This window comes from Astatotilapia calliptera, chromosome 5, assembly GCF_964374335.1.
Source record: "Astatotilapia calliptera chromosome 5, fAstCal68.1, whole genome shotgun sequence".
Taxonomy (NCBI): Eukaryota; Metazoa; Chordata; class Actinopteri; order Cichliformes; family Cichlidae; genus Astatotilapia; species Astatotilapia calliptera.
The window spans coordinates 12,434,800-12,458,964 of NC_137426.1; the positions used below are offsets into that span (position 1 = coordinate 12,434,800).

Genomic DNA, 24,165 nt, shown 5'->3' on the forward strand with positions numbered 1-24,165 from the left:
AGTGGGCGTAAACATGTGCATCCATATGCATACAGGTCTTAAGAGATAAATATGTGTAGGTTAGCTCTGTCATATAATGTGGATTATTGAACAGGCTAGGTAGCATATAATATGAAACTGTCAGTTTCCCAGCACTCCCCTTAGGTTTTGTCTTATTGTATTTGTTTATGTGGGCCTCTGTATCCCAGATATCATTTATTTATAGACCCCTAGAGCTATGTGTATATGTGAGAGGTAAAGTGTATGTGCAAGGACTTATAGCTTTTAGTCACTGTTTAATAAACCAAGTCCGTCAGTCACATTTATTACCAATGACATATCTCCTAAATTACTTTCAGCTTTGGTACATTGACCTTATTGCCATGGTGGCCAGTTTGAACTGGCAATAGCAATTTAGACTAACCACCTTGATGAGACAGAATGTTACAGAACTTCAGTAAACTAAAACTCAGTAAACTAAAAAAGTACACTGTAATGCTTTTGTTCCATCTGTATCTCCGATAACCATAAAAGTGACGATAGATGCAAGCTTAAGTCACTTCAACAAATGCTCATGGTTGTTGTTTTGTTCTGGAGTCCTACTTTCAGCTAATTTATCATTTCAAGGGCATTAAATACTGAAGTTTTGTCAGTGCTGCTGGCATCTCACATAAAGGCATAAAATGTTTGGCACTGGGCTGTTATGCACTGGATTTAAGGGTATACTGAGACAGATCTGTCACTCTCATTTGGAGTTAAACTGTGTGTCCAGAGCTCACCGTTCATTTTTCTGTGTATTTCTAGGAGACATATGTAATTGTCAACTAATAAGTGACAAATTACATGAATAATATTGTTACTTTCCAAGGGATGTGTGAAAGTAACAAAACGTGTCCAGGTTGAAAAAAAAATGAGACAGGGAGGCAAAATTGTTAAATTAAAGGCTTTTATTAATTTCTATTACTAATTAAACTAAAAGAGACAGAGAAGTGGCTGTCACCTTTAAAAAAAAAAGAAGAAAAAACCCCCCAGGAGTTGTTCACTAAACTGAAAAGAAAAGCCAAAAGCTAAATGACCAAAACACACTGCTTTCAACAAAGCAGGAATACACAGCCACCGCAGATACAGCTCACAATCTGTAAAACCAACAAGGATCTAGACCAGGGGTGGGGAAACTCGAGGCCTCAAGGGCCGGTGTCCCGCAGGTTTTAGATGTGTCCTTGATCCAACACAGCTGATTTATATGGCTAAATGATGTCCTCAGCATCTGTTGAAGTTCTTCAGAGACCTGGTAATGAACTAATTGGTTGATTCAGGTGTGTTGACCAGGTTGATATCTAAAATCTGCAGGACACTGGCCCTTGAGGCCTGGAGCTTCCCACCCCTGCTCTAGACCTTACCGTTATCTCTCACCTTAAGTACTCTCTTAATTGCTGATTAGAGTCAGCTCTACAAAAAGGGTGGCACCTAAGGCAGGAAGGGTCAAATTAGCACATGCAAGTACTGTGTTTACAATTTGCCTGACTTCTCATCAATGACCTCTTTAAAAATGTTGTTTTAATCAAAACTGACATATCATTGGTATGGTATTATAAATCCTACAGAATGCTTATATTGTGTTTTCTAAAACAAATTGTGATCTTCCTATCCATTGGTCTTTTTCGGTTTCGTTTTTACACCAGATTTTAGTGCACAATTGTTGGAATATAAGCCCTGTTATCCTCAAAATTCAATATAATGGTGCCATTAGTTTTATTGAGTTGCCCCCTGAACTGCTGAATATAGCATACTGATCTGTCTTTATGTAGGTGTTTTTTTTAGATTTCATGTCCTATGATATTTTGTTTTTCCTTTTCTTTTCTTATCAAACCTGACCCTCTTATTTTTCAACCTCCTGATTCCTGTACCTCTTCTCTTTCTCATGTTGCATGTTTCACTTTCTTACTCTTATGCTTGTTTCATTTAAAACTTTCACTGTACAACTTTTCATTTTATATATATTTTTCCTCTTTCCTGTCTACATTTACTTCTCCTTGTCCACCCTAACCACCTCCTTTCTCTCTCGCATCCTCCTTTTTCACCTTCCTCCGTTTTTATTGTTTTGAATCCTTTTTTTCACCTTCTTTTCACCTTTCTGTCTCCTTCCCAGCTTCTCCTTCTCCCTGCTCCTTCTCAGTGCAAGGAAGCAAGATGCTGCAGAGCAAATCCCTGCTGAATTCCTACTACTCAGGTACACACACATCCTCACACACTATCTGTCTTTTAATTTTACATTGAATTCCTCTTCATAACTGAACACTTTTTTTTTCATTTATGACTGTGAATATCTTTGCAGTGTCCAAAGAGCCAGTTCCAGCCACAACTTCTATAGGTAAGAATTTGGATTTCTATGAGTTTCCTTTCTCAAGGCATAAATCTGATGTACTAATGTTTGCAATACACAATTTATTGCTAATTGCACTGATACATGAAGCAGAAAAAATGCATGTCTTATTTTTTGTGCTTGATCTTGAAATGAACTTGAGTCCCCTCGTACTCACACGCTAGGAGAAATGTGTCCACACACAATCACATCATTTACACAAGGACAGAATGAAATTGCAAAACCATTTTCCTGTACCTTCTTTCTGTTTTTTTCTCTTCATTTCCTCCCTCTCTTCCCTTCTGTTGGCCAGATTGACACATTCTTTGCCAAGAAGGTTGGCTCAAGCCACTGCCAAAGTGTGACGTCTGTGTATAGCTTGTCTTTGCATAAGTGAACTATTTCACACAGTCTCACACATTCTGCACATGCAAAGGATTTTACAGGAAAGTTTGTTTTATGTGATTATAGTTATCAGTCAGCTCCTAGCTCATCCTCTTCTTGCCACACCTCCTCTCGCCAGTGTTCGCGTTTTTCTCCAAATGTTCTGCTTCCACTTTCCGCTCTTTCTTTTGATTGTGGAGTTTCTCCGTTCTTTTTCACTGTTTCTATTTTTCATTTTTCACAGTGCTGTCCAAAAGCTTCCCCCATTTCTTTATAGTTTGCTAGGTACAGTAGATTGCAAATGGGTGCAGTGATTTATTGAAATGTCCGAAGATAAACATATACATGCCAAAACCAATTCTGTACAATTTTTAATAAAGAAGTCGCTTAAAAGTCAGTATTTGGCATAAGCACCTTTATTCCACCACAAAGGCAAGCCTTCTTCTAATTTCGCAAAGTAGTCTTAAAGAGTAGACTTCTTGAAGGGTTTTGTTTTGTTTTGTGTTTTTTTGTCTGCCTTGTGATCCAATCTATGTCAAGATGGTCCCACAATTCTTCCATATTAGTGAAGTCTGGGTTCTGGGGAAGCCAATCTATGACTGATGTTGTTCCATTATATGCCTTTCTATCACCCCAAAACCTTTTGCCACTTTTGAGCCCAGTTTTTGTGTAATTTGCCATTGACACCCACCATTCCATTGAGACCATTTCTGATGAGGCTTCAGCAAACTGTAGATTGATCAAGGATGATGTCAGTTCTTTGATTGCCGAGGCTGGGGGTCAAACCCCCACCCTCATTTCTTAAGGACATGAGTTTCAGATACATCTGTGTAGACAGTTTTTATGCCTATCGTAAAATCACTGTCATAAACACCCATTTTTGAGTTGTTCCTGCCCTAAAAAAACTCACCAAAGTAGACAGTTGTAGAAAAATACAACTTTTATTCTATAGCAGTGATCCAACTTTAATATATTTGAGCTTCTTTTCTGCAGTTCATGCAGTTGGTACAGAGGTTTCTGTGCCATTTGCTGATGAACATCAAGGCATGATGAAGCAGAATGCAAAGAAATGCTTGAGCGATTTGTGCAATGGCACAAATTTGCTGTCATACATCTTCATGCTATGACATTAGTGTTTTATGGAACCATCTGTTCTTACTACAGTTCGAAAATCAAGGAATGTAAAATGAAACTTTGATCATTACTCAAAGAAAAATCCGCTACAATTAATACACAAAATATAGAAAAAAAATAGATTTCATCCAGTGAAAAAATAAATAGCAGAACTTACATATTTTTAAGGTCTAAGAAATGGAAAAAAAAAAAAGGTTTCCTGGATTTTATAAAGTTTTATCTCTTCCTGCATAAATGTCATCTGTAGTCATCATATAGCAGCAGTCTAGGTGTTGGTTGCACATCATCCTAAGCATAACAATTTAGGTTATTATCATCAACATCATTATCCAAGGTAACAAGGCAGAGTGTAGAAGAGAAAAAAGAGGAAAGAGAGAGGAATAGGAAATACAGATGTTAAAAATGGAAATAAACCAAACAAAATGCAATAATAATAACCTCAATGTATCTATACATTGTAAGCATAGTGGTCAGAAGACTTCCATCATTTTACTAACTTTCTAAGATAGTTTTAAATATATTTAAAATGGCAGTGTTTTCATTATTTTCAGTCTGTAATACCCTAACTTAACTTAAAGAAATCCACATACTTTTGATGTCTTCTATCAACCATAAATTTAAAGTACAAACCAAGCAGCCTCTGTTGCAAGACAGGAAAACAATGTGAAATGTACGCTTGAACCAACCTGGCCAAGCAGACAACAAATAGTACATATCAATCGCTGAAAGACTGAATGTTAAAATACCCTTTTAATAATTGTCCTCTAGTCATACATTATCATTTTAACACTTTAATTTCTAATGAGTCCAAGAGTTCTTTTTTTCTAGGTGACTTCTAAAGGCAGCTGAACTTCAATCTATAATAAATGGATAAAAATCATATTACTTCAAAAGTAAGATTCCCACATTTAAATACATTTCAATGCCATTCAGGCTTTTCAAAATGGATAATAGTAGCAGGAGCCTCAATGACGCTAGTGAGGATCATTTTTCAATAGCTTTCAGGAAGAGCTGAGATAGGTGCAAAGAGAGAAAGAGAAAGTTATTAAGAAGACAGTAAAAGAGACATACAGATTGAAGGATCAAAGGGAAGTAAAAGGAGCTTGAATAAATCCACTATGCAAAGAAAAGCTTTTTTTCTTTCTTTTCTTTTTTTTTTTTGCTGTGTTTTGTTTTTTTCTGGGGCAGCAGGAGGGCATGTGTGTTTAGACTCAGGCGTTTTTTTGGCTCCGCAAAGGGTATTCCATAGAAATGCACACACAACCTTGCTGTTTTTCTCCCTAAGTTTTTGTTGCAGAATATAGACAAAAATGCAAATATATAGATCAAGACTCAAGAACACATGACAAAGTTACAAATACACAGAGTACACACTCACAAATATCCATATGCACATACACCCAGCACAGTGTTAACACTGATGTGACATAAATCCTGTGGATCAGTACAAAGCCACAGCGGCATAGTGTGCATTTTATGTGCAAACACGTTTGTCTAAAAATCAATTTGTCAGACACTGATGTATGTTAAGAGGTTACGCAACACTGTTCTCTGTCAGTTCACAAAGGAAGTGTCAGCCTTTTATACCCTGCCAAGGACAATCCTTTGCTGCTGTTAACACAGAAGTCGTGTTTTTTTATGGATCAGGAGCTTTCTGCGGTTAATTAGGTACACACAGTTGCACAAATACTATGACAAACACAGACGCATAGGAGCTCGAGAAAAAGACAATAAAAATCTGTATTTTAAATTCCCCTCTGCATATTCCTGCTTGCCTTTAAAAACCTTAAAGTTGGGGAAACTCAAATCAACAGAAGGTTACAGCTTCAAAATTTCAAGGCTTTGACTAAATTTGACTGAAGGCAGAACTGCATTAAAAGGGATCATTTGTTCAGTATATTAATTTGCTCCCTAAATCATGATCAGGGTCCACTTTTTTTATGTGATCAGTGTTATCAGTACAGCACAGCCTTAGTGGTTAAAAGATGACCAGAGGACACCTTTTTGGCCCTGGTAGAAGTAGCACATTACTATAGGTAACTGTAAATATGTCAGGTTTTGGGGTATTTTTATTAGTACCTTTTCTACTCTTACTATATATGTGTGTGTATATATATATATATATATATGTGTGTATATATATATATATATATATATATATATGTGTGTGTATATATATATATATATGTGTGTGTGTGTGTGTATATATATATATATATGTGTGTGTGTGTATATATATATATATATGTGTGTGTGTGTATATATATATATATATATATATATACACACTACTGCTAAAACATTTGCTAATAAGGACACGATATAAGTTGCAGGCGATCCAAGTGCCAGTGTCCTATGACAACCATTATTGGTTAAAAAGTTTTACATGCATGTAAGTGCATGCATGGGATCTATAGGATTATAATTGTTTTAATTGATATCTAATTAATTCCATGGTCAAATAGCTGAGGGTTAATTCCTTTTTGAGACTGATTTTTGACTATAAGACTGATTGAAATGGACTGGTATCATCTGCATCCTTTGTTGTAGTATATATCTCTGTTTTTGACTGAATTCATAAGTGGAACACTATTACTAATAATACTTTCAAGATCCATACTTTATGGCGTTTAAGTTTAGAGCTAGGTTCTTCCATTTTAATGAACAATTTAAAGTCCCTTAAAAAGCTGCTGTGATTGAAAAGGGCCAATACATACGAGTGAAGGATATCTTTGTTCAAAAAAATGATACACAGGAAAAGTGATGAAAAGATTTTGAGCAAACTAACATAATGAAAAGATGAGAATCCTTGATTTTTTTTCAGTGCATATTTTACTGAAAGAAACGATTCAGTCCAAAGACCTTGTTGACGTGACATTTTCCAAAAAAATATTTTGCAGTGCAAGTAAGTAGAGCACTTAACAGCAACTGTGCTGCTGGCACAATGAAAGTTGATGATCGTCCAGAGTTACCACCTGTGCAAAGAGCACATATTTTCTATCTACAGCCCTGCTCGTATTGGAAATATCTCTTCTTTTTTTTTTCCAACCATATTACTGAGGGCCAATTATTTTCCCAGTCCAGTTCAGCATAGCATCAGGCTGCATGTAAGGTGATTATGGCTAATGGTAGTCATTTTGTTTGGCCATAATGTGGCACTGCTGGGTAATTGAAGGTGAGTGCAGGGTTGAGAGAAGGCTTTTCTAAACCTTATGCTCTTAAGGCAGATTGAACCTCTGTGCTCTTTTTCAGCCACATCTTGACTGCCTGCTTACACAGCTTATATTCAAGTCTACTGGTCTCTCAGACATACTTCCTTTTGACTGAGGAGCCACAGCTAAACCCAGCATACCAGACCTTTTCGGCAGTTAGTTGGCTCAGTTTGCTTTAATGACTGGGATCCTTTTCAGTTTTTTATTTTCTTCATTCAGTAAGGCTTAGTGTGAAAGGGTATAGGAACATACTAAAAATACCAATATAAAAAAAAAATGGTTTCAGATGAAAATGCAATGAGCAAATGAAAATGCATTGTAGGAATATCTCCAGGATTTATTTTATTTTATTTATTTTTCTTGGCATTCTGAAGAAACTAGGTTGAGGTGTCTGGAGCCCTTATCCTTATCAGGATCAGGGGGTACATCATGGACAGGTCACCAATGATGGTACATGTCTAACACAGATACAGACAACCATTCGCACTCACATTCACAGCTATGGGCAATTTATAGTCACCAATAACCTAACCCCACTAATTGCATGTCTGGACTGTGGGAGGAAACTGGAGTACCTGGAGAGAATCCACGCAAACATGTGGAGAACGTGCAAACTCCACAGAGAAAGGGCCTAGTGAGATTAAATCTGTATTTTTTTCTTATATTAACAAAACCCCCAACAAACCTCTTTGCTACCATATTGCATTTTCAGATTCGTAGGTTGGATTCAAGAATGTGTTGGCTTATTATTTTTAGTAATAATATTATTAGTAGTAGTGGTTTCTTATATCAGGAGTAACTGACAAACATGTGATTTTTGACAGCTTTGAAATGGAGACATTTAGCTAGTATAACTCACATATTATTAGCTTTAATTTTTATTTCAATGCATCAGGCAAAAGTCATCAATACTAACAAACTGAATAACAGTACACAGCAAACTGGCAAACAAGGATCTGAAGTTGATGCTCCTTTTTCTGGAAAGAGAAGTAGGAGAAGCTTTCTGGCCACCTGTTTCTTTCTCTCTCAGTTGCTAACTTGCTAAGATAAGACTCAATTTTTGTTAAATAAGAAATTCTCATGAAGCAAAATATTCTGTGTGCTGACTTCACAGATCACAGTTTAAGTAACTCATGTACAAACAAACACCCACCCACACACAGTTATCTCTGTTTGACTATGGTGTCTCTATGTTACAAAGAGGCAGGCTTTCGTGCACATACACACACAGTTATGAGGAGTTTGTGAATAAGTGATTTCTGGCCTTGTGTCATGAGAAGGGAGGTGAAATGAGGTAAACCGCTGGGATACTGTCTAGACCAGATGATCTCTGTGACCCGCAGTAGATATACATTCTGCTGGTGCTCTTTCTCTTCCGTCATTTATCGCCCTTTATTTCCCTTTCCTTCTCCATTTTTGTTTTTTTGTCATTCTTTTCATCTCTTCTTTTCTGGATTTCAAAGTCTTCTAAGCTGATTTTGTAATCACAATCAGCGAACTGCACTTTAATTAATGACATGATGCTTATATAAGAAATATATTCAATTTTTTTCTCCCCTGTCATTTTTATCCTTTGTCGCTCATCACTCAGACCCACTAAGGCTTTAAAAAAGTATGCATCCACGCACTTGGCATGTCATAAGGTGAAAGACATGGAAATACTGCCAGTCCATCACAGGGCTAACATACAGAGGCAGGCAACCACATACTCTCGCATGCATGCCAAGAGCCAGTTTGGAAGGAGGACTGTGGCAGGAGGAAACCTGCACAGGGTGTTACACCCCGGCCTAGGCAACCGGAGTGCAACATGAAAAAAGTAAAAATAAAGAAAAAAAAAAAAACACACACACAAAAAACCCCCACTAAAGCTCACCACCAAAATCCCAAAACGAAAGTATCGACAAATCTATTTACAACAAACTATTTATTTACAACAAAACACCAAACTATTTACAACACGGGGGAGCTCGCGACCATGACACACTGAAACACAGGGTTTAAATACCTAGAGGGAGCAATCAGGAAAATGGACAACAAGAGGGAAACACATCTGGGGCAACTCAGAACTGACGAGACAGGGAAACGTAATCTGAAAAGACTAAGATAACACAGACTTTCAAAGTAAAACAGGAAACACATAACAGTCACGCCAAAAACAACACACTGACAACACCGAAACGTAACAGTTCCCCCCACCCAAAAATCAAACATTTAACACCAAGTGAAAAGTTTGATCCAGACAGACGAAGCCGACGAAGGCTGGAGCGGTCCCTCGGACCCTCCAGCGAAGGCGGATGAAGGCTGGAGCGGTCCCACGGACCCTCCAGCGAAGGCGGATGAAGGCTGGAGCGGTCCCACGGACCCTCCAGCGACGACAAAGGCTGGGGCGGTCCCCGGACCCCCCAGCGAAGGCAATCCCGGACGAGCCCCCATATGTTACACCCCAACAAACTATTTATTTACAACAAAACACCAAACTATTTACAACACGGGGGAGCTCGCGACCATGACACACTGAAACACAGGGTTTAAATACCTAGAGGGAGCAATCAGGAAAATGGACAACAAGAGGGAAACACAGCTGGGGCAACTCAGAACTGACGAGACAGGGAAACGTAAACTGAAAAGACTAAGATAACACAGACTTTCAAAGTAAAACAGGAAACGCATAACAGTCACGCCAAAAACAACACACTGACAACACCGAAACGTAACAAGGGGCACATGTAAACTACATAACAACAGTGCTAACCCCTCTGTCATCAGAATCAGAAAGGGTTTTATTGCCAAATGTTGAGCAGGTTTACAACATTAGGAAATTGCTGTGGTGCGTAGTGCAAACATACTGTCATAAACGCTTAAATAGATATAAAAATAAAAATAAGAATAAGAATTAAAAGTGCTAAGTAGATAGATATATACATGAGTGCAGGTGGTGATCAATGCCAAACATGGTTTGAAAACTGCTATTCACAAACGCTGTCCATCTAATCTGACTGAGCTGGAGCTGTTTTGCAAAGAAGAATGGGCAAGAATTTCAGTCTCTAGATGTGCAAAGCTGGTAGAGACAGACCCTAAAAGACTGGCAGCTGTAATTGCAGCAAAAGGTGGTTCTACAAAGTATTGACTCAGAGGGCTGAATAATTACGCACATCCCACTTTTCAGTTATTTATTTGTAAAAAATGTTTGGAATCATGTATGATTTTCGTTCCACTTCTCACGTCTACACCACTTTGTGTTAGTCTTTCACGTGGAATTCCAATAAAATTGATTCATGTTTGTGGCTTTAATGTGACAAAATGTGGAAAAGTTCAAGTGAGCCGAATACTTTTGCAAGCCACTGTATGTGTACCCTCTTCCCTTCAAGGCCAATTTTACTATACATCGTTTGTTGACTGGCAGACATATTAGGGCTCAAGGGATCTCTTTATTTCTTTTCATTTTCCACTCTTTCATCCGCTGATTGCTGTCTGCATTTCTATCATTTTTTTTGCTTTCCATTTCATCCCTCCTCCCCTGGACAGCTCAGTTGCACTTGTATTTTCCATCTTTTATGTTAACGGCTTACTGTTCTTCTGCCGGCTATAATGTGTTTCAAATATCTGAGCAATTTTTCATCCATACCGAAGAGAATTTCACTGGCCAGGCTGTGCAGCAGTGAAATAGAGTTGAACTTGACCTTGTGCTTCATTGAAAGAAATAAAGAGGAAGAGAACTAAAGAGATAAACTTACCAGCCACAGCTTTCTCGCTTTTTTAAAATGCTCGCTGCTAAGATTTCTGTCTCCAAACTGCATGAGAGTGTTTCCAGCTCTTGAACTTTAGTGCTGTAATGTTTGCAGAATGTGTTATTTGCATTTTAAGAACCTGTGCATTTACAAAGACATGCCTGATATAACAGATGTTTCTTCATGCTAGGATGTGTAGCTAGAAGAAAACGATTGAATCATGGTAGGCATATTTAAAATGAAATGCTGTATTTAATGAATGTAAAATGAGTTGCATCATTACGTTGTAACGCGGAACAGTGGACTACGATAGGGATAGAATAAAGCAAGAATGGCATGTCTGCTACTTATTTCCAACTACAAATGTCCAAGTAGAAAATAATGGTTATATTTTATAGTGTGTATTGTTTAGCATAATTTCAATTTCCGTTTGAATAATAGTTTGCCTACTCTAATTACAGTGACTGTGCCTGTGTTGGCCGATGCATGCCCAGTGAATAAAAGCAGAATTAGATTTTTTATTTCTCTGTAAATACAGATATTCGGTTGCTGCTAATAAAGCCACTTCTTTCATATTACTTGGAAAAAAATATTGTGGATGACAGTCATTTTTGTGAGGCCAAACCACGGGCATACAAAAAATCCTAACTGACTGTGAGATATAATTTAAAGCAATCTAAATTTATAATATGCAGTATATAATGAACATAGTGGTGGTCATGCCTGTGATATTTAATTGCACATACTGTAACAAAAAGGCCAAGCTTTTAATCCTGGAAGACTACAGAGCTAAATGGGAACATTTTGCCTCTCTTTGAAAAAGGGTATACAATATAGATTTAAAGGCAGAAAGATGGGCACACTAGTTTTGAAGATGGAGTTAAGTGCTAACACAGTGATACTTTGACTCGAAGTCATCCATAACTGAGTCTTAATAAAGTCACAGGGTGGGAGGAGGGAACTTTATATAGCACACTGCCAAGCATGAAGGACTGCATTAACATACACACTCACCGACAGCATAAACGGCCTTCACACACACGCATTCACACACACCTCACTCAAATCAATCCCTCTCTCTCACACTGTCAACACACACTAGCTGTGCACACCCAGCTCCGTCCTTATATCTGTCTGTCACACACATACAACCTTGTGCCTGTGGGGTCAATAAATCTCCCCATTAGCATTGAGATGTCTTCATCATAGTCAGTGTTGTGGAGCTACTGCTATGACTCTATTTCATGCCTGGCTTAATGCATATTTGACCTTGGTGAGTTTAACATGTACGCACACGTGCATGCGCCTACAGACGCGCACGCATGCACACACACACACACACATGCAAAACAGCGAGTACTGAAAGGTACATACACATCCATTTACAGTATATAAAATTAAAATTATTTTGTCCTGAGCACACATACCCAAATACGACCTTGTGAAAGACCTGCCCAGCAGCTTCAGTCTTCATTATTTAGTTTCTGGAAAACCTTAAAACTATTATTAAATTTAAAGTGAAACATTAACATGCACATAGTTATTTCAAGAAAACATATTCAAAACATGGCCATAAAAAACACAACGGAACACAGCCGACAAATCATTAAGTGCAAAAGATTCGTAAGGTGGGACTGAAGACAGCTATGAAGAGGGGAAAGGCAGTTGGTATAGATGACATACCTGTGGAGGCACAGAGATGTCTAGGAAAGAAGGCAGTGACTGTTTTGCCTGTCTGAAATAGAGATGTGGTGTTTTATTTGATAGTGTTGATAGAGAAATACAGAGAAAGTCAGATGGAGTTGCACTGTGTCTTTGAGGATCTAGAGAAAGTATATGATAGGGAAGAGAGGAACTGTGAGGAAGTGAGCAATGGCAGAGTATGTGAGGGTCGTGCAGGACACGTATGAGGACAGCAAGACAGTGGTGAGGTGTGTGGTTGGAGTAACAGATAGGTGTAAGGTGGGGGTGGGATAACATGGCTCTGCTCTGAGTCCCTTCTTGTTTGCTACGGTAATGGACAAGTTGACAGATGAGGTCAGGAAAGAGTCTTCATGGACTTTGATGTTTGCAGATGACACTGTGGTCTGTAATTAGAGTAGGGCACAGGTGGAAAAGGGTGGAGGTATGCACCTACGAAGAGGAATGAAATAGGGCTGGGCAAAACAATTATTTTCCTAATTGATGAATCTAGCGAATAATTTTTCAGTCCAATTCTATTTTGATTTGATTATCGATTATCTCCCCATTATTTGACTTGTATAGCAATTTCACATTTACTAACTTATGTATCTCAATGAAAAACACAAATTTCTTCATTTGAATACCTTTTAATAAAAACATTGCAAAATAAAGTTGTAGTAGTAGTACAATCTTATATTAGAGATAGCATTTAACAAGAAATGAAATGTGCAAACATATATAAAATTAGAAAAATTAAAAGCATCCATCCATCTTCATCCGCTTTATCCGAGGCCAGGTCGCGGGGGCAGCAGCCTAAGCAAAGAGGCCCAGACCTCCCTCTCCCCAGCCACCTCCTCCAGCTTATCCGGGGGAATACCAAGGCATTCCCAGGCCAGCCGAGAGATATAATCTCTCCAGCGCGAACCAAGCTCTTGCAACGGTTGTATAGGGATCGAATGGCCCGTAGCAATGGGCCAGACACCCCATACTCCCGCAACACCTCCCACAGGACACCCCGAGGGACACGGTCGAATGCCTTCTCCAAGTCCACAAAACACATGTAGACTGGTTGGGCAAACTCCCATGCACCCTCAAGTATCCTCGAGAGGATAAAGAGCTGGTCCAGTGTTTCGCGACCAGGACGAAAACCGCATTGTTCCTCCTGTATCCGAGGTTCGACTAGCGGATGAACTCTTCTTTCCAGCACCCTGGCATAGACTTTCCCAGGGAGGCTGAGGAGTGTGATCCCCCTGTAGTTGGAACAAACCCTCCGATCCCCCTTCTTAAAGATGGGGACCACCACCCCGGTCTGCCAGTCCACAGGTACTGCCCCTGATCTCCACGCAACATTGCAGAGGCGTGTCAACCAGGACAGCCCTACAACGTCCAGAGCCTTCAGGAACTCGGGGCGGACCTCATCAACACCAGGGGCTCTGCCACCAAGGAGTTGTTTAACTGCCTCAGTGACCTCGTCCCCGGAAATTGGCGGGTCATTCCCCTCATCCCCAGACTCTGCTTCCTCCTCGGAAGACGTGTCAGTGGGATTAAGGATGTCCTCGAAGTATTCCTTCCACCGCCTGACAATTTTCTCAGTCGACGTCAGCAGCGCTCTGCCAGCACTATACAATGTGCAGGTAGAGCACCGCTTTCCCCTCCTGAGACGCCTGACGGTTTGCCAGAATCTCTTCGAGGCAGTCCGAAAGTCTTTTTCCATGGCCTCTCCAAACTCCTCCCACACCCGAGTTTTTGCTTCAGCCACTGCCCGAGCCGCATTCCGCTTGGCCTGTCGATACCTGTCGGCTGCCTCCGGAGTCCCACAGGCTAACCAAGCCCGATAGGACTCCTTCTTCAGCCTGGTGGCTCCCTTCACCTCTGGTGTCCACCATTTGGTTCGGGGATTACCACCACGGCAGGCACCAACCACCTTGCGGCCGCAGCTCAATGCAGCAGCTTCGGCAATGGAGTGGCTGAACATGGTCCATTCGGACTCAATGTCCCCAGTCTCCCTCGGAATGCTGTTGAAGCTCTGCCGGAGGTGTGCGTTGAAGATCTCTCGGACTGGGGCCTCTGCTAGACGTTCCCAGCACACCCTCACTACGCTTTTAGGTGCACCAGGTCTGTCCAGCGTCCTCCCCCGCCACCTGATCCAACTCACCACCAGGTGGTGATCAGTTGACAGCTCAGCCCCTCTCTTTACCCGAGTGTCCAGAACATATGGTCGCAGGTCTGGTGATACGATTACAAAATCGATCATCGACCTACGGCCTAGAGTGTCCTGGTGCCACGTGCACTTATGGACACTTTTATGTTCGAACAGGGTGTTCGTTATGGCCAAATTGTGATTAGCACAGAAGTCCAATAACAAAGCACCGCTCGGGTTCAGATCAGGGAGGCCGTTCCTCCCAATCACGCCCCTCCAGGTCTCGCTGTCGTTACCCACGTGAGCATTGAAGTCTCCCAGCAGGACAACAGAGTCTCCACCTTCCACCTTCCTGCACCCCCCCCCCCCCCCCCCCACCAGGGACTCTAAGAAGGCTGGGTACTCCGAACTGCCACTCGGCGCATAAGCGCAGATGACAGTCAGGACCCATTCCCCGACCCTAGGGCGCAGGGAACAAACCCTCTCGTCCACCGGGAAAAACCCCAACGTACCGGCAGCAAGCCGAGGAGATATTAGAATATCCACCCCAGCCCGCCGCCTCTCACCAGGGGCAACTCCAGACTGAGACAGAGTCCAGCCCCTCTCCAGGAGACTGGTTCCAGAGCCCGAGCCATGCATAGAGGTGAGCCCGACTATTTCTAGCCGGTACCTCTCAACCTCACGCACTAACTCAGGCTCCTTCCCCACCAGAGAGGTGACATTCCATGTCCCTATTGCCAGTCCGCCAGGGCCTCCGCTCCTGGCCGCCACCCGGCACACAATGCACCCAACCCCTATGGCGCCTCCTGCGGGTGGTGGGCCTGCGGGAGGATGGGCCCATGTCTCCTGTTCGGGCTGTGCTCCTCTTCGGGCTGTGCCCGGCTGGGCCCCATGGACTAAGGCCCGGCCACCAGACGCTCGCCCTCGGGTACCCTCCCCGGGCCTGGCTCCAGGGCGGGGCCCCGGTAACCCTATCCCGGACAGGGTAAACTGTTCCCTCGATATTCTTTTCATAAGGGTCTTCTGAATCGCTCTTTGTCTGGTCCCTCACCCAGGACCAATTTGCCATGGGAGACCCTACCAGGGGGCAAAAGTCCCCAGACAACATAGCCCCTGGGATCCCTGGGACACACAAACCCCTCCACCACGATAAGGTAGCGATTCAAGGAGGAGCAAAACATTTAAAATAATTAGCAGCAATGGTGTCTTTAAACAAACAAAATGTAACATTCACTTTGCTTTCTGAAAAAAAGTGCTCTTCATTCACAAACAAAATCCATTTTGTTGCAGTTTTTCACGTTTGTTTTGTGTTGCCGCTACTCGCTGCCGCCATGTCTGTTTTGAAAGTGACGACGCATCGACGCACATTTTTTTACGTCGACGTATTTTACGTGTCGACGTAATCGATTACATTGACGCGTCGTCCCAGCCCTAGAATGAAAGTCAATAGAAGGAAAGAGCAAGAAAGAATATATGTGTGTGAATGGGAAAGAGACGAGTGGAAATGTGCACATGCAAAAAATAAAGTCAAGGCAAATGAGTGTCAATACTTGGGGTCAACCGTCCAAAGCAACTGACAAGAGAGGTGAAGAAGGTTGCTAGGCAGGATGGAGTAGGTAGAGAGGTTATTTGGGGTTATTTTGGGGTTGAGAGTGAAAGTGAAGTTTTACAAGATGGTAGAGAGACACGTAATCATTTATGGTTTTGGGACAGTGGCACTAATAGAGTTGAAAACTTAGTATATCAGACCGAGATGGGTTGTACATGTGCAGAGAAGGGAAAGTGGATATAATGAAGAAAAATGTTGCATATGGAGCTGCCAGGTAGGACAAGAAGAGCAAGGCTTCAAAGCAGGCTGCTGGTTGTAGAGGATATGCAGAGGGCTGGTGTGACAGAGAGGATGGTAGGGATAGGATGATGGAGGAAGATGAGCTGCTGTGTTGACCCCTAAAGGGAGCAGCCAGAAAAAGAAGAGTCATGCCGTTTCACATTACAACCCACAAAAGTGAGACAGAACAGTTGAGACTGAAAGTATCGGCATATAAGCCATGTTACCCCATCACTCAACAAAATGTTTATTTATTAAAGCTATGGTGAGAAGATATCACAGCTCAGATAATCTGACACAGACGTCACACAACAAATTCAGTTTCTTTCTTCTCTTTTTTTATACTGTCCTTTACTCCTCTCACTATTGCTTTTTACTCAGTATACATGCAACCCCAATTCCAAAAAATCAGGACAGTGGGAAACATAAATCGAGATGTGTTGTTACCATCAAATTTACAATGAGCAAGTACTTTTCACGAAATAGTAAAATGCCACAGTTGAAACATCTGATACGTTTTGTGTATTTATGAAATTTGCTGATTTTTACGTTCTGTTTTTATTCAACCATCCAAACGTTTCCTGAGTTGGGTTTGCAGATAGTCTTCTCTCTTTGCTCCCTCTTTTGGTGTCTTTCTGTTTTGTCCATTTGTAAATTTTCCCTTAGAGAAAATATCACGTTTTACTTGGTTGGCTGAGGTGCAAAAGGTGACTTGTACAGCTCTAAAAAGAGGAAGTAACTGCTGAAAACAAATAAAGGTTCTATTAAGTAGTCACACCGGAGCATTCTGCTTGTTTATTCTAGTGAAAAATGAATACAACAGCTATGTTTTAGGTTCCCACATCCTTGCAGATGTATTATGCCCAACCTGAAAATATAAATTGTTTGTTTTTTTGTTCGAGTCACAGCTCAGTCCCCTGAACTCTCATTTATCCCTCCACCTGTGCTCACTATTAGACACCACACATTCATCCAATGAATTCTGTCATTACCCCTAATGAGAACAGATGTTTAATTTAAGTGTCCTAGCATTCTGTTCACCAATTAGGGATAAGTTACTTAACACCTTTACTTCATAACATGTCACTTAAAGGAGGAATGATTGTTTTTTTAAGTGTCTACATATGGTACAGGGCAGAATGTCTGTACTTGGTGTAAATGTTGCTAATATCTCTGCCCGTCTCACTTCCATCTATGGCTCTCTCTCTCTAACAGATAGTAGCCAGCCTTCCCTTTCCCAGCCCTCTTTGACCCTGCAGAGTTTTCCCTATGGAGGATGCGAGTCGGTGGAGATCTCCTACCAGAGTGGTATGTGGACTGTTTTAAATAGTCCCTCAGTTAGGTGGTCCCTTTCTTTGTTTGGAGGTATAACATTGACATATCAGGTAAATACAGAAAAAAAATGTTTTCACAGCCACCTACATATTTGACAATTTGTAAAACGTACTATATATCTCAGATTTGAAAAAGAAAAAAGGAGGAAAAAACATTGCAGTCATGTAGTCGTCTAAGAGTTAAAGAGTTCTGTGTGTTCTGTTTAGTTTTTTTGAGTAAGTTTTTGTTCATTGAGCAAATTTAGGGTAATTTAGAGAATGGATCGGAATTTCTCAGAATCAGAATGAATGAACTTCATAAAGAGGGAAATGCAATTTGGTAGAACAAGTTTCAGGATCCTTGCATTAATCCATTCATCCACCCACCCACTCACCTTCCCACGTACTTGTTATTCATCTTTGTGTTTATGCACTCATTTTTCTCTCTCTCTGTAAAACGTTTCTGTTCCTGCAGGTCAGTTCCAAGCAGGCCAGTTTCAACCAGCTATTCGAGTAGCAGACCTCCTCCAACACATCACCCAGATGAAATGTGGCCAAGGCTATGGTTTTAAGGAGGAATATGAGGTGAACACACATACGCACAGGAACTTACTGAGAGTGACAGTAATGCTTCTAGTAGTAATAATGTCAAAGGTCATAGCTATAGCTTAGCAGTAGCAGTTTAGCAGTAAATTGGAAATATGAGTGGCCTCATTTGCAAAAGTAGTCTGAAATGTTCTCTCACTGTTGTTGCTGCCAAGTTGTGTGACAACTGTGTGTTGGTCTTTTTTTTGTTCCTGAATAAGAGTGTGAGATTGAATTTAGTTTAATGCAAAGGCAAGTTATCAATTATTAACTCTTCATCTCATCAATATTTGAAAATTGAACAAGCAGACGCTGTAGTAAACTTTTTTCTTTGCATTTGCTGCTGCTTTTCTTTTTAATTAGTTTTTTCTGTTTTTTTTACTTAGCGAAAACCAATGCCTAATCTTTTCTCTTACATTTTCAGCAAGTTTTTCTTTAGTTTTCTTTTACTCAAACTATCAGTCTTTCCTTTATTGCTCTGCTTTGAAATACCATCCATGCTTTAATTTTTAGCATTTTCTTTCACTTCTGTTCCTCACTTTTTGCCATCAATTCTCTTTTAATGACATTCTGTTGTGCGGTCTCTTCATACACGAGTGGAGCATTATCTGTCTGTCTCTGCCGACTGTTTGTTTAGAGCACAGTTTATCACATATAGACATTTTCATAATCATTCTTTGTCACTGGCGCTCTGCCATACCCTCATTTTACTCCCAAATCCAGATTCTCAGATTTCATTCATTTATTCCACTACCAATCTATTCTTCCTTACTGTCTTTATTTTATTTTCCCTTCATTTGCCTCATCTCTGTCACTAGAAATAAATCTTTGAAAAGGCATGAGAGAGACTCTATTTTTCCTCTATCTCCTTCAACCTCCCACTCTCATAAGAATGAATATTTTCTATTACTGACTCTGCTTGCGTGTTGAAAATTGTCCCTCCGTGATACCGTACGTTATATTTTCATTTGCTTCCTGTCATTTTGGTTTAAACCCACTGATACGTTTCAGGGGAGAGCAAATGTGATTTATTGTTGAATGTGTGTATGCCTCTGTGTGTGTGCATTAGAGCGAGAGAGAGGGAGAGAGAGAAAAAGAGCTGATAGCTACCAGGTCTATCTATTTAATCTCAGAGATTAAAAGGAGACACTAGACAGCATAGAGGGCCCCACCTCTAACTTTTTCAGTCATTTCATCAGATTTTGAGGTAGTTTTAAAAGACAATGTACCATTTAATGTATGTTTCATGTTATTTAAATGTCACAACAACTTTAGTCCTGTCAATCCTATGGTTAATCAAAACTTATATATAAGTAACGTCAACACCCTCTTCTATCATTCCCTGTCCTTTCACCCGCAACCGTATAGTGTCTATAGCAAATTGAGTTTTCTAGAGGAAGCTACTAAACCCAGACAATTTCTCTCCAGCTGTCTCCAGTATTTTGGGTGTGCGTGTGTTTGTGTGTGTGTCCGTGTACGCGTGTGTCTTCATCTGTCACCGCAACCCATATGGAGCTTTCCTGTCCTTGTCTCTGCATGCGGTGTGACCTCCATTGTTGAAACCCATTAACCCCACTAACACCAACAGAAGCCACACTGTCAACATTTAGCTCCTCACTGGGATTACACCTTTTACTTCTAAAGTAATATTCCACATTGTTTGACACCTCATAGGGTGGACGAGTTAAGTAGCCATTATATCATTACCCTTCATGTGATGCAGTCCAAAAATATATAGTGCCCCTATTTCGGTGGAGAGTTTTTGGATGATGCAGATCAAAAGTGTAAATAATTAATTCCACCGTAATTATATTGTAAATGGAATATTTTATTTAATTGAACTCTTACTGCAGAAAAACCTAAAGCACCCACTCAGCAGTGCAAAGAGACTGTGTATGTGGTCCACCCACTCAGTGATTTTATACAAAATGCTAATAATCCCAATCAGCAATATAATTCAAATAAGAAGAGTCTGATTAAAACTGTGTTATGTTTTCAGGTCAAGAAAATACAGCCAACCCACACCTCATGCAAATGTTCTCTCTCTCTTACACAGGCACACACGCACAATCTCACTCTCTTGCTCTCACATGGTATCACACATGGAGCTTCTAACTAACATTAGGACGACACAATTTTCTGTCTTTTTGGTAAATAAACATGAACTATGCAACAGTGGAAAGTCCTACTTACAGTCCACACACACACGCATGCACAGACACACATATTGGACTCAGACGCATATGCCACTTGAAACAATCCATTTTCTGCTTGACTGAGCAACAAGTTTAGGTGTTTGTCTTTCTGTCACAATGTGTTTGTATTGTCTAGTTTGTGTGTGTGTGTGTGTGTGTGTGTGTGTGTGTGTGTGTGTGTGTGTGTGTGTGTGTGTGTGTGCATGTCTGTGTATATAGGTCATAACGCTGTTCAAAAGTGAATGCTGTTGTCTGTTCTTAAGCTGTTAATGGACTAAAAAAGGACTGTCCTCTTGTCCCTGTAGTGAGAATGTGTGTTTGTGTGTCCATATGAATGAGCAGTACTAAAATAGTTCAGTGTCCATATGGCAGCCTTTGGGAGTTGGGGTTTGGTTGCTTAATGCAAACTTGAGAGTGATCTTATACATGTGCACGCACAGACACAGGCACACACACACACATTTTCAATAAATCATAGTACACATTCACACATACAAATATTTCAACGAATCTGTGCATAGACAAATGAGTAATGAGAATGCACAAATGCAATGACAAGCACACCCACACACACATACACATTTTGTCCTTGCCATGTTTGTAAGGTTTGTCACATAGGCCAGTATCACAGCAGGGAGTAAGAACAATCTGTCTTCTCTCCTCCAGCAAAGGGCTGAAAGGATAATGTCTTTCAGACCAAAGCAGCAGAACAATGAACTCAAAGTTTTTGTCTTTTTCAGCTTTTCTTCTATTTACCTGTGCATTTTAATTTCAAATATTTAAAAAAAAAATCCAAAAACAAATAAAAAAAACATCTTCCCTCTTCTGTAAAGTTGAAGCTTGCTGGTAGTTGCCTTTTTTAATTCAGTGTAGGAATTTAAGCAGATTACCCCTGCCAGTAAAGCTGGAATGAGGTTATGTTTTCAATCCTGTCTGTTGGTCTGTTGATTAGATATCTCATATTTAGCTGAAATTTGGCAGAACAGTTACCTGGCTAAAGTAGTGATCCAGTTGGGATGGATAAATCTGGTATTATGCCATTAGAAAATATCTAACCAGAAGTTCTGTGGAAAGTCTAACTTTTTACATCCAGGTTGACAAATAATAATCACTGCCTTTATCCTTTTTTTCTGTGAGAGTGTAGTTATGTTTAAGCCACGGACTGTTGATTGTCTTTTCATTCATATTCATATTCATTTTACTGTTTCAACTTCTGCCAGCCCATGTGTCAGTATACAAGCTCTAGGCATCAGACCATATGTGCTTGCATATTTCTGTGTGTTCATACTCGAATATGAAACTATTTGTGTGTGTGTGTGTGTGTGTGTGTGTGTGTCTGTCTGTCTGTCTGCACATGCATGTGGACATGTGTATGTTTAGGCCCTGGCAGAGGGACAGACAGCACCCTGGGAAACAGCCAAGAAGGATGAGAACCGCAACAAGAATCGCTATGGCAACATCATCGCTTGTGAGTACTGCAATGACAGGAATGAATACTCCTGCAGTACTTTTTGCTGAATGTGGCTGTGTTACGCATTTAGTAAAGTTTGAACTGTAATCTGGCCTTGTGAGGTTTAGTGTGGTTTATTTTAGTCTTTATTTGATACTGCTTATTTTAATCTATTTATTTTAGCCATTTTTACCTTGGTGTTTGTTTTGACTGACTAATTTGGTTTGAATATTGGCTTAAATATGTAACCGTCTCTTCAGTTGGATTTTTCTACAGTACAAATATGTTTCTCCGTTAACTGTCCAGCCTGAAGCTTCACATTAGTTTGGTGTGCTGTGTTTCATTTGTAACCACAGGATTTCATTTATGAACCATTTGGTAAAATACAAATATCAAGCATTCAACCTTGCAGCTCCACCTCACACACCTTGCTCACACTCATACATGTGTCCTTCAGTGCATTTCAGAGCAGATCTCTGCTACTTGCGCACTTGTAAAGTGTATAATAATAATAATAATAATAATAATAATAATAATAATCATCATCATCATAATCATAATCATAATCATAATAAATTCTGCATGATGGCATTTTGGTTTCGATTTGTTTAATAAGCAAGCATATGTCTTGCTTTTTTTTTTGCATTCCATCAATTTTTCTCTCTGCTCGCCCACCAGAACCCTCTCTGTGGTATAAGAGCACCTGATTTATAAATTAAGCCCTGAGTAATAATATGAATTCTATGAAATCAGATTAAAAAAAGTACACACTGCTGTACACACAGCACCACAGTGACTTGTGACAGAGAGTTTTACAATACCAATTACAATACCAGTTAGATACCAGTAAATATAAATACATGGTGATGAAGGAGACTATTGTTAATATTTATATTTCCCAGAACTTCATAAGTCATATTTTCAGGGGTAACTTGCAGAGGAGCCAGATTTCTATGGGCCCCCTGTAGTTCCCACTTTGGGAAGTGGTCTCCTGTGATTGCTTTTGGATTGGCTCATATGCACGCATTAAACAAAAATAGAAACAAAACATCTGAACAAATAGTTGTCTCTGTGAAACTAATTGCATTGAGTGTGCTTGATGTATTAAAGCATTGCCACAAAATTCTCTTCCCTCTATGGCTGCTGTGAGGTTCTGTTTGTAGCTGAAATGCATCATCATCAAAACTGTTTGAATAACATCAATAGCAAGTTTTCATTATATTTAAAATTATTAGGAAGACAAACAGGTACAAAAATATGCTGCAGCATGAAGGAGGACACTCTCCTTTAGCTGCAGAACTCAAGTCCATATTTATGGGGCTCCATATGCCCTTAAAGTGTCCTTTACCTTTTTTGAAATTCAATTCAGTTTTATTTTCATTGTGCCAACTCACAACAACAGTCATCTCATGGAGCTTTATATTTTAAAGACGCTACAATAATATAAAGAAACCTCAACAATCAGAAAATCAGACCTATGAACAAGTATTCCTCACTCCACCAAACTTTGGGTATGTCATCGATGGAATGGATGATAATGGATGGAATTATCTGGTGACTTGGTTTTGAACTGGGCTTTGAAAGATGTCCACTTGGGACAACACACTGACCAGACCACTTTTAAGAAATGCTACTTATGATACGCTACTGCAATTATACTGAAACATTGATCTCTGACAGCAGAACCATTTAAATTAATGGGGGAATGAAGACAAAAACAAAAAACTCAAGACTGCATGTTAATATAGGACTTCAACTTTATTTTTTTTATTTTTTTTTCAGCATCTGCTTCGCCAAAAAAAAAAAAAGACTTGGAAAAAAAAGATGGTTTTTTTGTGTAAACCAATATCAGATTTATCAGTCACATACTTAGAGTTTCTCTGGTCAGGCAGAACAATCTTCTTGGATTCTTAGCATGTCTTTTTTAAACTCAACATTTATGATAGCTTTTTTATTTTTTTATTATATTTTTTTGGTCACCTTTGTCAGTGTCTGGATGCGACATAGCTTGATTATAAATGAAAGCGCTTGCTAGCCTTGCAACATTTATGCCTTTCTAACACTATTAAGATCAATCTCTTGGAAGAAGGCAGTGTTACACTGGCACTTTCACCATTTTAAAATATATGATATTGTAAGCATGTCCCTTATTTTACTTGTGTCATTTTGTTT

General features: G+C 39.9%; 1 protein-coding gene across 8 annotated transcripts in view; it reads left to right on the plus strand.

The window, feature by feature from the left end:
* Positions 1 to 24,165, plus strand: part of ptprt (protein tyrosine phosphatase receptor type T) — a 310,219-nt gene that overhangs the window by 237,825 nt on the left and 48,229 nt on the right. For all 8 annotated transcript variants that reach the window (XM_026167283.2, XM_080301696.1, XM_080301697.1 and 5 more), the window contains 5 exons: positions 2,129 to 2,209; positions 2,315 to 2,350; positions 17,666 to 17,758; positions 18,239 to 18,348; positions 21,924 to 22,011. In XM_026167283.2, the coding sequence (XP_026023068.1) occupies positions 2,129 to 2,209; positions 2,315 to 2,350; positions 17,666 to 17,758; positions 18,239 to 18,348; positions 21,924 to 22,011 (408 nt within the window). The remainder of the gene's footprint in view (positions 1 to 2,128; positions 2,210 to 2,314; positions 2,351 to 17,665; positions 17,759 to 18,238; positions 18,349 to 21,923; positions 22,012 to 24,165) is intronic.